The 17257-nt window shown below is 45.0% G+C and overlaps 1 protein-coding gene across 1 annotated transcript in view; it reads left to right on the top strand.

Annotated features, from left to right (window-relative positions):
- LOC144822599 (pleckstrin homology domain-containing family M member 3-like) overlaps window positions 1-17257 on the top strand; it is a 539479-nt gene that overhangs the window by 280510 nt on the left and 241712 nt on the right. Inside the window, exon 4 of the mRNA XM_078680327.1 lies at window positions 368-513. Within this exon, the coding sequence (XP_078536453.1) occupies window positions 368-513 (146 nt within the window). The remainder of the gene's footprint in view (window positions 1-367; window positions 514-17257) is intronic.

Raw genomic sequence — 17257 nt, 5'->3', positions numbered from 1 at the left:
GCTTCTCTTAGACCGTTTTTGTGGTGTTTTCTTAAAAGCTCGTTCTTCTCTGGTTCTTCCTTTTCGTTTACTTAGTATCGTAGGCTTAGTTCCAAGGCAGTGGGTTGGTTGCATGCAATGTATTTACAACAAATGGCGCACGTGCAGTGCTGTCAGCAACATTACATACAAGTGCAAAATTGTATTGTGCAATATTTTCTACCCTAGTTGTCAGGCAGGAGTCGGGAGTGCCCCCCTGTGCGTATTATCGCCAGCTTTCCCGGTCATTGCTTTCTGGCTGCCAGTCATCAACTAATTCATTGAGAGTCCTTCTACACAGAGGTGTCCAGAGAACTTCTTTTACTAACTTATTTTCTGCCCGTCATAGGCTGCCAGAGACCCATCGGCCTGAACAACGGAAAAGCCAAGGTGTGCAGCTACAGCGCGTGGTACTACTGCACTACATGCCACGTGGACGACTGCTTCCTCATACCAGCCCGCCTCGTGCACAACTGGGACACGAGTAAACACAAGGTAATAGAATAGATTCTCTAAAGCTAGTTAGGAGGCATTGAAAGGGCGAGATTTTGATCGATACCTTATATCTATTGATCCAAACCTCGATCTGGTCGACTGAACCTTTATTGCCTGTCTTGGAAGGAAACAGTACACCTATCTGCAAATTAGTTCACCCAAGAAAGGACTCTACTCTCAAAGATCACGGACAACTTCTAGGTTTCAAAAGTTTATTGTAAAGATATAATGAGCTGCAAATACAAGCATCTCAGAATGAGATTCACGAGATACACAGGTCCAATTACATACATGTGCTCTCGAAAAGCCCTCAGACGAGCAACAGAAATCACTAACACAAGTTCTAAAAATAGCAAAGCTATCAGCATAGACGCATATCTCTCCTTCATTTAGGTTGGAGGAAAACAAACACAGGTTAGGCGTCCCTACCCTGTTCTAGATGGTATCCCTACTTAACCAAATCCCAACCTAACAAAGGTGTCAGCAATGAATGACCCCCAAGGGAAGTCACCCACTCTAATTCTCTTGGTGAAAACCTAAAGTTCTCCAGTCATGACCCCTCACTGCCTACCCATCCGCTCTCTAAAGGGTCCTCAGGTCTCTGCTCTAACTCCACCCAGGGGTGCTGTCCCTAATACAAAACAGTCAACAACATTTGAGACGCCCCTTGCGAAACGCCTCTCACGTGGTGCAACTTCAGGCTTTTTCCATGATGCTTTGTATTGGGCCTCAGACGTTAGAGTTGACCTTGCTTCTCAGTCTCTTCTCCGGCCCGCTGATACCCCTTAAATATTCCAGAACCCTCCTCCATGTCTGGGCCGTCTACTGAACAGACCTCTATTCATTCACTTATAATTGGATCCCCCCTTTCCTGTTGCAGACAGATATCTGCCGCCAAGAACCCAACTCTCATAGACTTCTAAAAAAAGGCTTGCAACATTTCTCAGCCCAGACATGTACTTGTAAATCAATGCTAAAGCATTTCAGGCCTACAATATTTCACATTATGATTATAGCATTCAATTTCTTCATTTAATTAAAGCATGTTAAACTCTTATTCTATTATTTAGAAAACATTACTCTAAATCATGGCCCATTAATGCAATGACCAAAAACGTTAAACAATCTGTGTCGTGAAAAGAAACACCTTCCCTTTTACCTCCAGCTCTGGCCCTGAGGCCTACCACGTTCTGCGTTTTACCACAGACCATCTTATATGTTAACAGCTACACGACATAGATTCAAAATAATCACGTCTAATAAAATCATATAATGTCACACATTTCTGTATTAGTTCCACTTCTACTTAAATCTCTATATTAGCTATACATTTAGAATATAATTTCAGATACTATTAGCACTCATGGCATTTCTCTTCATGAATTATGCTCTCTATAGGTAAGTGTGATGTACTCATATATTTATATCAGTTTGCGCTCTCTCAGTTCCCCCCTTTGATGACCTCTCGGGGTCATCACTAACATTTAAACTGCAGTTATTGCTGGCATTCTCTGCGCTTCCAGAGCTCTCAGGCTCCTGTACTGATTATCTTGTATGGCAGCCAATCTCTGCAACTGTTCTCTTTGGGCCCTTTCTGACCTTCTTGCTCTGTACCATTTGAATACCCTCACCAATCCCCACAATATTATCCCACAGATCAATATTATGATGATAGGCTTTAGGATATACCAAATAAAGCTTTTGCCTAAGGTGGAAAACCACCCTCCAACTGTACTCATTCCGTGGCCCACCTTTTCCCAGACATTTTCTCTACTCAAGTCTTCGATCTCTTTGTGTATATTAGTTATGTTCTTAATAACTTTCTCAAGGGGTTTTGAAAGGTCTGGAATGTAAGTGCAACATTCCTGAACCTTCAAAGCCTTACAGACTCCGCCCTCTTTTGCTAATAAGACATCTAATGCAAGCCGATTTTGAAGAACCATAGCCCTTATCGATTGCATCTCTCCTTCTACCAGCATTAAGGACTGAGCAGTGCTGGCAGACAACCTGTCGACAACTGTTGCCAGTCGTCTAATTTTAACATCATTAAGGATTATTCCCAAAAGAGGGAACATAGCTCCAAAGACATCTCCAACCATTTCTGCATCGCCTAAATCTCTCCTTCCCCTCGATGATGTCTGGCCCTCAATGATCAATAAGTCTTGTGCATGATATATTTTGGGGAAGACAATTGCCAAGTAACATGATCCATACCAGTTGTCAGGTAGTCTCACGTAAGCATTTCTTCCACATACAAAATACACATTTGGAATCACTTGCATTCCCTTCAGGAAATCCTTAGTGTAGTACTCTAAATTAAAAGCATGTTCACAGTCAACTTCACCCACGTATACATTTTCATAATACGTTTTGGCTCGGTGAAGACATAACTTTCCTCTCTGCGCTTTATCTAAAGCTATTGGACCACTACTACCCTTTCTCTTGTGTGACTTCTCTTCCTCGGTCCAATCTAATTTCCCTTGTCCTGATTTTTTCAAAATCTTTTGTCTCCTGTAACGATCATCCACCTGCCCTATGAACTTTTTCTCGACTTCTGACACCTTGCATGTCAGATTATTTCTACGGGCATGTGAAGTATCTAAGGTAATCCAAGGAATGAAGAACTTGGCCAATCTGTCTTCACTCTTCCAGTAATCCCATTTATTCATCTGCTTATAATTCGGGACTTCTGGCAACACAGAATCATAATTGGAGAAATAGTATTCAAAACTATCTCTCTCATAAAATATACTAAGCAATAAGCTACATGTAATGCCATATGTCAGAGGGAGGTGATGATATCGAATTCCTTCATCTACAGACGCAGGCAACTGCATGCAGACGTAGCAATCCTTAACCTCCATGGCATCCACGTATTCATACAAAAGTTTAGCATAAGCATTTGACCTAAAGTCTCCTTGGGACTCGTCTACATGTAACCTGCGGGCTTCTGCAGCCAATAACGCTTTCTCTTGAGTGTTTTCCCTTTTCTCACCTGCAACAGTGGGTGTAAGTGTTACTACAGAATTCGCATCAGTTACCTTTACCTCTTCCTCATGTCCCTTTACATAAGAAATTGTTACCACTAAAGCTATTAATATTATCACTCCTACTATTAGTGTACCTATTATACATTTAGCTCTGCGGTTCGGGGTGCCGGCCTCCATTTCGTCAGACAATCTAGCTTTTCCCTTTCTCTTTGCGAAAAAAGTTCTTTTCCTCTCGTTCCTTTACAGTCTCTTTCAATCCTTTTTTTGTCTTTAGAATCCACACAGCTGGAGGCTGACAGCCTTTTTCGCAAAAAAGTCCTTTCACAGTTCAAAAAGACAACCCTAGCCCTTCTCCATCCACTCAAGGGGTTCCCTAAAATTCTCTGCTTCCTGGGCGCTAGGTAATCTTCTTTTCTTCTGCTTGCTTTATTTACAAAGTCCTTTAACAATCGACTATTAGATTTGTGGTTGCAGCTTCAATAGCATAGTTCAATATTTCCATGCGAAGAGTATGCTCTTCATGTGCTGTTATCGTGGTACCAAAGTCGGGGAATTTCAATTCTGTAAGAAACATGTGTTTTAACTTGCTGAGGCGGGGAGGTCTGGGGAGCACGAATGTTAGTGACCCTTCTTGTTCGACACCGGGTACCAACAGTTGTATTTCCACGGTGATAATGGGCTCAGAACTGGACACCACCACCGCTCGGATCCTCCCTGTCTCCGGTTTCACAGACATTTGTCGCCAGATATGTCCACTCAGGTGTGGAGTATCTTCTGTTAGGCACACGCACTCTTCTTGACCTCCTTCGGTTCGGTGCCTCAGCGCCCTGAGCACCTTCTTCTGGGTCTGAGTCTTCTGATATCGGAGGAAGGGTTGCTTCTGGAGTTGACCTCAGGCTAGAACTTCTCCTTTGCGGCCAATTTGCTTCTCCACGTGCCCTTCTACTCCTTCTCCTTCTGGTCTGTTCTCGCTCTCTTTCAGACCTGTCAGGGTCAGACTCGTACTCCCAGCTGTCTTCTCCTTCTGTAGCGTCTTCTGTTTCGCTGTTGTACTGACCGTCCTCAGCTTGGTCAGACTCGTTCCCTGCTTCCACTGGCACCTCTTCAGCTTGGCTAGCCCCCTCTATGGCTTCTTGGTCCTCAGCTGGACGTCCATCCGAGAGAGGAGCTGTTTCCAGAGGTGCTGGAACCCTTTTCGTATGCGACGCGTGTATCCAGTTGGGCAGGCCTCCCACCTTTACAGCTGTACTTGTGATCAGGATGACCTGGTAGGGCCCACGCCAACGAATATCCAAGCAGCTTCTTCTCACTTGTTTCTTCACCAGGACCCAGTCCCCAGGATACAGGTCATGGCAAGGGCCCTGGCACGCTGGAACCTCTGCAGCCTGCACCTGAAGGGACACAGAACGCATGGCGTCAGACAGCCCCTTACAATAGTCCAGGATCATATCATCTGTGATATTTAACAGTGCAGTAGCTGGAATAGATGGCAGTCTCATTGCTCTCCCCATTAACACCTCATGTGGTGACAACCCTGTTCTTCTGTCTGGGGTACTACGAAGGCTCATGAGTACTAATGGCAGGGCGTCAGGCCAACTCAGGGTCGTTGAGGAGCAAACTTTCGCTATTCTGGACTTGATCGTGCCATTAATTTGTTCCACAATTCCTGAGGCTTCTGGTCGGTAACTGCAATGGAGCTTTTGGTCTATATTCAGTGCAACACAAATCATCTTCACAAGCTCGCTGTTAAAATGTGTTCCCCTATCCGATTCCAAAAAGGCCGGCACCCCGAAACGAGGGATAAGTTCTCTAAGCAGTAACTTAGCCACTGTGAGGGTGTCGCACCTACGTGTAGGGTATGCCTCAACCCATCTGGAGAACACACAAACAACCACCAGGACATAGCGGAGGCGGTTGCATCTTGGCATTTCAATGAAATCTATCTGCATTCTGTTGAATGGACCTCCAGACCTTCCTATGTGACTTAGTGCAACTGGTGTTCTTTTCCCTACATTCAGCTGCTGGCAGGTCACACAACGCTGGCACACTGCTTCTGCTGCTATTCTAAACTTAGGATTGTACCAAGTCTGTCTAAACACTCTCAGCATAGCATCTCTCCCTAAGTGTACGGGACCATGTATGAGTCTAGCCATTGGACTCACCATCTCATTGGGCAACACTGCTCTGCCGTCTGCTGAGACCCAAAAATGAGTCTCACCCATTACACATCCTGCCTTTACCCATGTTTCCTTTTCTGAATCAGGAGCATTTTCTTGCATGGTTGACAATTCATCCCAAGTATCAACAGTTTCCAGTATCATGGCTAATTCAGTTCTTACATTTATTCCACCCACATCCACCTCTGTGAAAGAGTAACCTTGTTCTGCGCAATACCGCGCAACTTCATCAGCATATCTATTGCCTTTCGAAACAAAGTCCTCATTTTTGGTATGTGCGATGCACTTTACAACTGCGATACTTGCTGGACATTGCAATGCTTCTAACAACAAGCGCACAAACTCTCCATTGCGAATGGGAGAGCCTGAAGAAGTCATGAACCCTCTTTGAGACCATAACTGCCCGTAATCATGAACTACCCCAAACCCGTATTGGCTGTCGGTGTAGATGGTGACTCGAATTTGATTGCCTGCTAAGCAAGCACGTGTTAGGGCAATAATCTCGGCTACCTGAGCGGAGTTTACTCCTTCCAGGCACCCTGCTTCCACAACTCCTTCAATTGTACAAACAGCATAAGCTGCTCTCAACTGCCCAACTTCGTCTCTTACACATGAGCCATCGACAAAGAAAACTTCGTCTGGGTCGGTCAGTGGCTCATCTACGATGTCGGGTCTGGGTTTGGTGCATAGTTCAGTCACATCGAGACAGTCATGGTCTGTATATTCATCATCCTCATCAATATCATTTGGAAGTGGCATTAAGGTAGCAGGGTTCAAAACAGAGCATCTCTTGAGGGTCACGTTCTCTGCAGCAAGAATAACTTGCTCATAGCGCGTGAGCCTGCTATTGGTCAGATGCTGTGTTTTGGTCCTGGTCATCAACAGTTCAACAGAATGTGGCACGCACACCTCTAACGGGTGCCCCATGACGATATTTTCACATCTCTCAATGCTGACACCCGTTGCAGCAACGGATTTGAGACATCCGGGCAACGCTGCGGCTACTGGGTCTAAAGTAGCTGAGAAATAAGCAACTGGTCTACGGGCATTCCCATGGATTTGGACCAACACAGACAACGCACAACCTTCTCTCTCACAACAGTAAAGAAAGAATTGTTTATTGTAATCAGGCATTCCCAATGCCGGAGCACGACACAGGTCCTCTCTCAGCTGTAAGAATGCCATCAAACAGTCTTTGTCCCATGGTACCGGATCACTCACCTCCTTGTGCGTCAGTTTTTGCAAAGGTTTTGCTTTCAGTGAAAAGTTCACGATCCACTGTCGGCAATAACCCACCATCCCTAGGAACATCCTGACCTCTCTCTGGGTCTGAGGCGCATTCATTTTCATGATCGCCTCTATCCTATCTGGTGACACTTTTCGTTTGCCTTTCTCAATTCTGTGTCCCAAGTACTGCACTTCTGTCAGGCAGTACTGCAATTTTCCCGGGGATACCTTATGCCCATTGGCAGCTAGGTGATTTAACAAAGCAATGGAGTCTTCCCTGCAAGCTTCTTCTGTGTCTGACGCCACAAGGAGGTCGTCTATGTACTGGACCAGAACTGACTTCTGGGGCAGCACTAGACTTTCAAGATTTTTCTTCAGAAGCTGGTTAAAGATCGATGGACTCTCTGTATACCCCTGAGGGATACGACACCATGTTAGGACGCGATTTTCCAGCTTAAATGCGAAAAGAAAATGGCTATCTTCGTCCAAAGGGATCGAAAAGAAAGCCTGACAAAGATCTATCACAGTGAACCACTCAGCTTGGAATGGAATCTGAAACAGTATCACTGATGGATTCGGTACCACTGGACAACATGAAACGACTATGTTATTAATCTTTCGAAGGTCCTGCACTATCCGAAATTTCCCATTTGGTTTCTGCAGACCCATAATCGGGGAGTTACATGGACTACCCACAATTTCTTTCAGTATTCCCTGTTTAATCATGGACTCGATCACGGGTTTTATGCCTGCAATCGTTTCTGGAGTCAATTTATACTGGGGTGTTCTTGGGAACTCAGCATGCGGTTTCACTACAATTTTCACTGGGTCCACCCCTTTGACCAATCCAATCTCTTCCCCAGTGAAATCCCATACCTCTGATGCCACTGTCTCTCTCAAATCCCAGGGAAGCTCGTCTACTGTCAAAGTAGGGTACAGCTCCACACATATTCTTGAGTTTGCAACTTTGAAATCTGCATCATCATCATTAGTCAATACCTCCACTCCCTGGGGTGTACAATATATAGTACAATTCAATTTGCACAACAGGTCTCTTCCTAGCAGACACACAGGGCTTGAATCGCAAACCACAAATTGGTGCTCATCGCTGTACTTCCCTATTTTCACCTGTACCGGTTCTGTCAATTGGCTGGTTATTCTCCTGTTTGCGACCCCTACCACCTGTATGGTCTCTCCAGACATGGGCAGGTCTGGAACTGCAGCTGATCTGATCGTGGATCTAGTGGCTCCTGTGTCCACCAGAAATGTCGTAGGGCACCCTGCTACTTCTGCTTCCACATAGGGTCCCCTCTGATCTACCTCTAAGGCTGCCCCAAGGGTGCAGTCTTCTCTTTCCACTCTCTGTCCGGTTATTGGGTCCACATAATAGCATTCTTCCCCTTCCATAAACAGGGGCATTTGCCTATAGGTCTTACCCATACTCCCTACTCGAGGAGGTTGCGGGAACGGGGCTCGGGGAGGAGCCCCCCCCCCTTTGAGCACCTTTCCTTGGTATGGCGTCGCCCCTCTCATAGGTGCGCTCTGGACCTCTTCCTCCTCTATCTCTTGCTCTCCGATCTCTACAGTGTAAGGGCACTCGCGTTTCCAATGCCCCAACTCGTTGCACTGGTGGCACCTAGTCGTTTTCTTCAAGGTAGCTATGTCTACTCTGGGTCTAAAGGTAGTACTCTCCTCATTACCCTTGTTCTGACTGTACTGCTTCTTACCTCCTGTACCTGTCCCTTGCTGCTGTTGTTGCGGTCCCCCCTTTCCTGCTGTCTGCAATTGTACCACCATCAGCTTCTCTTTTAGTTTCTTAGCCTTGGAGTCTACCTCATCACAGCAGTACCTGGCATATCTCAGTATTTCATCTAGGGGTTTACTTTGCCAACAAATCGAGTGTTGCTGAATCATTAAACTAATATCCGGTCTCAGTCCCAGGACGAACTTGGACACGAATTGCCCTATGTCCTTTGGATCCATTACATCCAAGCCGCTATACTGTTTAAACGCCTTCAGCAATCTCTCGTAATATTCATGGACTGTCTCTTTGGGTTCCTGTCTCGTTCTGTCTATTCTGACCCAATCTATGTCTTGCATTGGCACTTTTTCTTTCAGCCAAGTCATCACTCTCTCGAATTTTGCCATCACGATCTCGGACGGCCCATTAGTCCTAGCATCTCTCTCTGGCTCCGTTGTGGGCCACTCAGCGCTAACCTTGCATGCCGTCCACAGATCTCCTGGTACTACAATGTCAAACAGCGTGTTCAGATCTATCCATAGGACTTTTGAGATCTTTACAAACCTCTCGACTTGCTTGTACCACTCCACGGGGCTCTCTCGTAACTTGGGGAAAGATGTGGTAAAAGCAGCTAAATCTCCCCTACTCCAAGGGACATGTACATAGCTCCCATTGGCAACTTCACGCAAAGGGTAAGCTTCTATTCCCTGCTGTCCTGGTGTTATACCAATCATGCTTCTTCTGCCGGTCCCTTTCTTGGACCACCTCTCTTCCCATTTATCTAGTGCCCTCCATGTCCTTATTCCAGTAATCAGTTCCCTTATGTGTGTTTTTAGCCCAATCGTTCTCCTCTCATCTAGGTCTCGATCTGAGTAATGTAGCCTGTGGTTACCCTGTAATGCTTTGGTTCTTGACAAGTCCACCATATATTTGCCTGCTAGTTCGACTAACTTCTCATGGACTGCTCTCGCCTTTCGTGTGATGTCCTTTGCCATATACAGTATTTCATCCTGTTCATACATTTCCATTCTTTCTAAAGGCAGGGTACCATCTACCATGTCATCCAGATCTGACCTTAAGCTGGAGACATCAAGTCTCTTGGCTTTTATCTCAGCTCGCAATATGTCTTTTGAAGGGGGCTCACTGGTCTCCCTACCATCCCAACTTCGAGCTCTGCGTTTGGGCTCAGGAGAATTAATGGGTGGCCTCCCTTGCTCCCATCTCTCCAGGTCCCATGCTCGGCCATCCGATCTTGGAAGGTGATGGAACACGGGCCTTTTATCCCTACTCTCTCTCTGCCCACTCTCGTCTTCTTCTCTCCTCTCACCGCACATCTCTCTGTTATTTTCCCTCTGGTCGCTACACTCCCTTTGCCTCGTATCGCTCAGTATCCGATACGATCCTTCCTGGTTCCCCATATTCCCTGGGCTGCGCTCATTTCTGTCATCACAGGGACTATGGTGCGACCTCTCACAACTCCCATTCTGTTCTCTGGTGGCAGGCACACAGTGTGGACACTTAAAGCTGTTCCTGTACTCTTGCGCTCTCCTCTCCCCTTCACTGAGTATTGGGCACGCCACCCCTCCACTCCCGGGGCCCCCGTTTTCCAGGTCTGTTCTACCTCCATTCCGGGCCCAATGGGTGACTCCCCTACTCCCTCTACAGTCCCACTCCGGGCTACTCTCCCCAGCCCCGCAGTGAGTCCGTGCTCTGCTGTCCTGACTTTCCCTTTCTGCTTCTGCAGCATTGATGCACTTTTGAGCCTTCACTGCCTCATCCCACTGCTTCATGTACTCATTTAGCTCTTGAAAGGATTTTCGTCCAGATCCCCTCAGATCCATTGGCCATCTAGGGCCCCCAGGATCTCCTCCTGGGTCCCCTGCTGTGTGCATCGGGGTGCTCCACTCTCTGGGCATCGGCATCTGACTTGGGGAATTAGTGGTATCGTTCCTCCTTGCCTGCTCTGCTCTTTCTCTGTCTTTCCGTTTCCGTTCTTCCCCTTTTGCTCTCTCTTGGTCATATATCGATATTATAGGACCTATGGTAACAGGTACCTGTAGTGCATCTGGTAATGGGTAGGATGTGGCGCTTTCCGTTTCCGGCGCTCTTTGTACCACAAACCTACCGACTACCTGTTGCACCTGACTAGGCTGGAGCAACTCTTTCTTTGGCTCAGGATCCCACTCTGAACTGGGAAGCGGTCTATGCTCTCCTGCATTGCCCCCCTTTTCTCCTTCAGTATTCTCGACCTCTCCCCCTGCTCTATTATACGGGGGTGGCCTGTCTGTCAGTAATCTGTTTATCAGGCTGTCCTCTGTTTCGCTCTCATCATCTTCTTCTAGGGGGCTTTTATTTACTGGCGCCTCTAACACTGGGTACAGTTTATTTATTTCCAAATTATGCACTCTCCATCTTTTAGCATCCGCATCCCACCTGGCATCCTGTACTGCCCTTACCGAGCGTTTCACCCTTTCTTGTCGTCTGTTCATATTCCTTTCATGCGCTGCCCTAAGCCATGCATCAAGGGCTTCAAACTGGGTTGGTCTAGGCAAGGGTCTCTTTGAGGTCATGACTGATTTCAATCGATGTAACACCTCTAATCTGAACGTCCCGTACTTCGGGAACGTCAGTTCCTCGTTTCCTTCAGTAATCTTACTCCACTCTGATATCCAAAGGATCGTATGCAACCCAACATTTACTGCCATATAACGAGCTGGCGTACCCTCCGGCGGGGCTTCTTCCCCTTCATACGATCCTCGCCTCTCTTTCTTAAACAGCGCTTTCAACCATTTAAAACACTTCATAATTATGCGCACAAAATTCAGCCTCGCTACTCTGTTTACTTCCTGATGACAATCCACCAATCCTGTCGCGGCTTTGCTAGCTTGGCCTATCACAGCGCGGTCTTTCTCCTGTTGGCCAATCACTGCGCGACACCACCTGACGTCTCTTTTCTCCGCTTCGCAGCAGCACCCCTCCTTTCTCAACTCGTCTCCCGGTTATGCATGCGTCCCATTCATACACTGAAAAATGACTACTTCCGACCAAGCGGTCACTTCTCTCGACTGTACGTCCACAGTCTATCTGTAATTGTCAACACAACTGACGAGATGTCTATCGTCTCTCTGATAGGTTACTTACACACACAGTAACTTCCGACCAGCGTCCGTTACTCACGCACTCACTCTTACGTTCCCCCTATCTCGGTCTCTCGGGTGATCAATGGTACCTCATGACCCCCTTCACACTAGTTGACAATTACTCTGGGTGTCCGATACACCCGAACCACTTAAGCTCTCCTTGAACTTAAGATTTCCACCGGTTGCGCGCGCTCACAACCTGTTCCACAGTCACTCTACAGACATTCAACTCCGCCAGACATTACAACATAGATACAATACAAAAACACCGCAATCTAACACGCATAACCCTTTATACTCACTCTCGACCGATACTGCTGCTTTTTCTGTCTCACGTCATCCGGATCTTCATCTGCGGGCTGTTCTTCCGATCATCGATTTCTAGGGGCCTTGGGGTAAGCTAACCTGGCCTAGGTCACCGTCCTCAAGAAGGCAACCATCCTCTATAGCTACCAACTGAAAGGGCGAGATTTTGATCGATACCTTATATCTATTGATCCAAACCTCGATCTGGTCGACTGAACCTTTATTGCCTGTCTTGGAAGGAAACAGTACACCTATCTGCAAATTAGTTCACCCAAGAAAGGACTCTACTCTCAAAGATCACGGACAACTTCTAGGTTTCAAAAGTTTATTGTAAAGATATAATGAGCTGCAAATACAAGCATCTCAGAATGAGATTCACGAGATACACAGGTCCAATTACATACATGTGCTCTCGAAAAGCCCTCAGACGAGCAACAGAAATCACTAACACAAGTTCTAAAAATAGCAAAGCTATCAGCATAGACGCATATCTCTCCTTCATTTAGGTTGGAGGAAAACAAACACAGGTTAGGCGTCCCTACCCTGTTCTAGATGGTATCCCTACTTAACCAAATCCCAACCTAACAAAGGTGTCAGCAATGAATGACCCCCAAGGGAAGTCACCCACTCTAATTCTCTTGGTGAAAACCTAAAGTTCTCCAGTCATGACCCCTCACTGCCTACCCATCCGCTCTCTAAAGGGTCCTCAGGTCTCTGCTCTAACTCCACCCAGGGGTGCTGTCCCTAATACAAAACAGTCAACAACATTTGAGACGCCCCTTGCGAAACGCCTCTCACGTGGTGCAACTTCAGGCTTTTTCCATGATGCTTTGTATTGGGCCTCAGACGTTAGAGTTGACCTTGCTTCTCAGTCTCTTCTCCGGCCCGCTGATACCCCTTAAATATTCCAGAACCCTCCTCCATGTCTGGGCCGTCTACTGAACAGACCTCTATTCATTCACTTATAATTGGATCCCCCCTTTCCTGTTGCAGACAGATATCTGCCGCCAAGAACCCAACTCTCATAGACTTCTAAAAAAAGGCTTGCAACATTTCTCAGCCCAGACATGTACTTGTAAATCAATGCTAAAGCATTTCAGGCCTACAATATTTCACATTATGATTATAGCATTCAATTTCTTCATTTAATTAAAGCATGTTAAACTCTTATTCTATTATTTAGAAAACATTACTCTAAATCATGGCCCATTAATGCAATGACCAAAAACGTTAAACAATCTGTGTCGTGAAAAGAAACACCTTCCCTTTTACCTCCAGCTCTGGCCCTGAGGCCTACCACGTTCTGCGTTTTACCACAGACCATCTTATATGTTAACAGCTACACGACATAGATTCAAAATAATCACGTCTAATAAAATCATATAATGTCACACATTTCTGTATTAGTTCCACTTCTACTTAAATCTCTATATTAGCTATACATTTAGAATATAATTTCAGATACTATTAGCACTCATGGCATTTCTCTTCATGAATTATGCTCTCTATAGGTAAGTGTGATGTACTCATATATTTATATCAGTTTGCGCTCTCTCAGTTTTTATACCAGTATTTTTTATTTTTACTTATTTTATATTTTTTATAACAGAATTTTTGTATCCTTAAAAAACACATTTATTAATCAAGAAGTTGCAGCTTTAATTATAAGATCTTTAGTTTTCTTTAATGTTTGAATGTTTGATGGCATTACTACAAGATCTGTATAATTATTCATGTCTGTCTAGCTTTAGCGATTTTGTACACTTTCCAAAACGTAACAAGCATTGGCAGAGCCAATAGGTCTCGCTTTAGAGACCTATTGGCTTTGCCAGTTTTCTAGCCATGCTGCTGTGTAGCATAGGTTAGAACACACAATGTGAGATTGCTCATATACAAAGGTGTGTGTTTTCTTTTCTTTTGTGATCCGAGATGGATCGGTAAATTATTTTAGAAAAGGAGCACTTTTTAAAAACATAACGCAAAAGCACTTTCGAAAAATAAATTAAATGGATAAGCGGGTAGGAGCAGAGTATGGGGTGATGCAACATGGTGGGTGGGAGAAGAAGCAACAGGAGCGAGAGAACATGGTTAACAGGAGAAACACGTGGGGAAAAGTGAGCAACATGGAGAAACAAACAAGCGAGAGAGAGCAACATGGGCAAGGGAGAGCAGTGTGGAAGGGAGAAAAGTACACCAGGGACACAGCTGGGTAACACATACCCTCGCATTAAGTGCTTAAACAAAAATAATTAAGTAGCTCCCTAAAAGTGAACAGAGGAAGCATAGAAGCCAGCCAATGAAAGAGATGTCAAAATGGATGTGTACCATGGGCGGGACAAACACAAGATGGACGAGCTACAATAAGGAAATCCGTTGAATAAGAAGCAGGCAAATGAGTGACATAAGGTCAACCAGTGATAAGCAATGGGTGAGCTGTAAGTGCCTGTAAGTTCTTGGTAAGCCCACAAAATGTCTTTCGCAAATGACTCGATCTAAAAATTCTTTTTAAATTCTAATAACTTGTTCTGTCTCAGTGCTGAAGATCCTGCAGTTGGTTGCCTTTTGATGCAGAAATCAATATGTAATTTTGAATGAAGACAGATTTTCATGTTCTTTGGAATGCATGCAAAAACCTCAGATGCGGTCATGCCGGGGTCCAATTGTGAGCTTGCAGCTTTTACTTCATGGGGGTCTCCCATTCCAAAGCTATCTCCTTATGCAGGGATGTCCTTCCCCAAACTGAAGTGATCTCCAGGTAGAGAATGAAAATGCACCCAAATGCATGTTGTCTTTTATTTATGTGTTTATTAGGTTTTATTAGCTACCTCTTCTGTAACTTTGTGTTTGTCATAAAAAGGTCCTAACTCGGACAATCCCTCTCTGATCATTTAGTCTAGTAAGCTGTTTACCTTGGTGTATAGACAGGTTTTAGCTATCTGTTTTCGAAAGACCTCTGGTAGACCATACCAAAAACGTAAGCGGGTTAGAGAAGCCCATTGCTTTCAATTGTTTGACTTTCTTGACACTTTAATTTGCTTGCTTCTTATTTATTGCTTTCCTTTCTCTTCACGTGTTTATCCATCCCTGAAGCAAAGCTACTTTACAATCATTTTGATTTGATGACTTGCATTCTTCCACTGCTCACATTCATGGAACTACTTCCCTCCTAAAATACTGTGCGCACATGCTCTGTATTGCTTCTTCTCCAACAAGTCTCAGTTCATCTGTTGCCTCCCCCGATTTGTCTTTTTTCACTTTTTATTTTTTTATTCCTCCCATGACTCAGGTTCCTCCGCCCACTCCCCATTGCTCCTCTGTTGACTATTCCCTCGCCTTCTCCCCCATTTCTCCCACCTTTCCCATTGCTCTCCATAAAAAGAAATTGTTTTAAATTTTCGTTTTTCAGTTTGCTGCTGGGCCACTCTGTTTTTTAAGGTACTTTGGCACACATTTAAATATATATATTTTTTTATTTACTGTTCCAAGTGGGGCCACCATTTTGGAACGATAAATAAAAACTAAACAAAAGGGCGCCCTCGTCATGCCATATGCGAACAAGCATGCACATGTCTATGTCATCACGCTAGAAAGCCATATCATCTTGACAGGTAATCGCATGCACACTTCATTGCACTAGGTTTTTAAAAACTTTTTTTAATCTTTGATGATAATGCAAAAACAGTGGCAAAGCCATTAGATTAAAAATGCAAGACCTATTGGCTTTTTCGATCTACTGACTTTTCCAATGCTTTTTTTGCAATCATTTTCCGGCCCTATGTGCTAATCTTCAATGGTATGGTTCTCAATAGGACTTTACCTATTTTTACTTCCATATAGCTTCTCTCAGCTGCAGTGATGTTTTGCGAAATTCAGCATTATTAGGACTTTTGAAAGCCAACATTGCTGAAAGCTGAGCTTATTTAAGTAGGTTACACACCACTACTAAGAAATTTCAGAAACACTTGCACCAATAATGAGGAAAGGGTGTAAGAATGTATTATAAAATTCAGGGGGGAAGCTATCTAAACCACATGCTTTATCAAGTTTAGGATGCTTAATTGCTGGTGAGCAGTAGTGTCCGGTACTTTAAGCAGGGAGGGTGTGCGGACAAGACACAAACACACACAAACACTAACTCACACCCATGCATTCACACATGCATGCACACACACATATACATTCACAACACTCACTCCCAAATATTCATTCACGCCGCAAACATTAAAAGAGAAATCAACGTACCTGCGCAGCTCTGTTTCGGAGGTCCCAGGAGGGTTGGGACTGCTGCCTCTGCCAATAAGGAAAGGCAGCAGCCCTCACTCGTCACAGAGTGAGATGAGGTCCTGAGACTGCTGACCCCACCCCACTCTGTGATGAAGAGTCACTGATTGCCACTCGGCCCTGTGCACTTCAGGGCTCAGATATGAAGCGCCCAGGTCTGAGGCAATCAGTGATGCTCCCACTTGTCACGAGGAGGAGGGCCTTGAGGTGCTTTGCCAGGCTGAAGAGGTCCCGCCCACAGGGACTGTGACATCATCAGCCCAACAAGGTTCTGCTCATGCAGCCAGGAGCCTGCACATGGCTAGCTCCTGGCTTCCTGACCTGAAAATAAAGAGTGTCTGCCAGGCTGACCTTTGCTCAGCCTGACACTTCTTTTTGGGCAAAAGGTGAAGCGGCGTGGCCCCTCAGCCCATTAGGTTGGGCTGCCACCGCTGCTGATGAGACTTCTTTATCTGCACTGTACGTAGAAAGAAGGCCCTTGTGTTCCTGTAGTAGCACTGGCAAAGATAGACTAGCAAAAAAAGTAGAAACATCAATAGAAGTAATGTCTTCTGAGTATTATTCTGTAACTAGCCTATCAAAGTCTACAAATGTCCAACTAATATTGTCATGGCCTAATTAATTTAGTCTGTCCATTCTTCTGGTAGAATTAATTACCACAACACCTCACCCTTTCTGAGTCTACTATTGGAGAGCAGATTATTATCTTTCCAGCTCCAATAATTATGTTTATCTTTTGTAAAACTTGCTCAGGTTTCAGATTGATAAAATCACTGAATATATGCCTAGCCCTTTGTACGTAAATCATGGGGTGGCTAAAAGCAGGCACATTTACATTCCTGCATTTTAGGTTGTTTCTTAAGCTTTTTGGACTTCAGGACT

This window comes from Lissotriton helveticus, chromosome 3_1 (assembly GCF_964261635.1).
Source record: "Lissotriton helveticus chromosome 3_1, aLisHel1.1, whole genome shotgun sequence".
Taxonomy (NCBI): Eukaryota; Metazoa; Chordata; class Amphibia; order Caudata; family Salamandridae; genus Lissotriton; species Lissotriton helveticus.
This window is presented reverse-complemented; position numbering and strand designations above follow the sequence as displayed.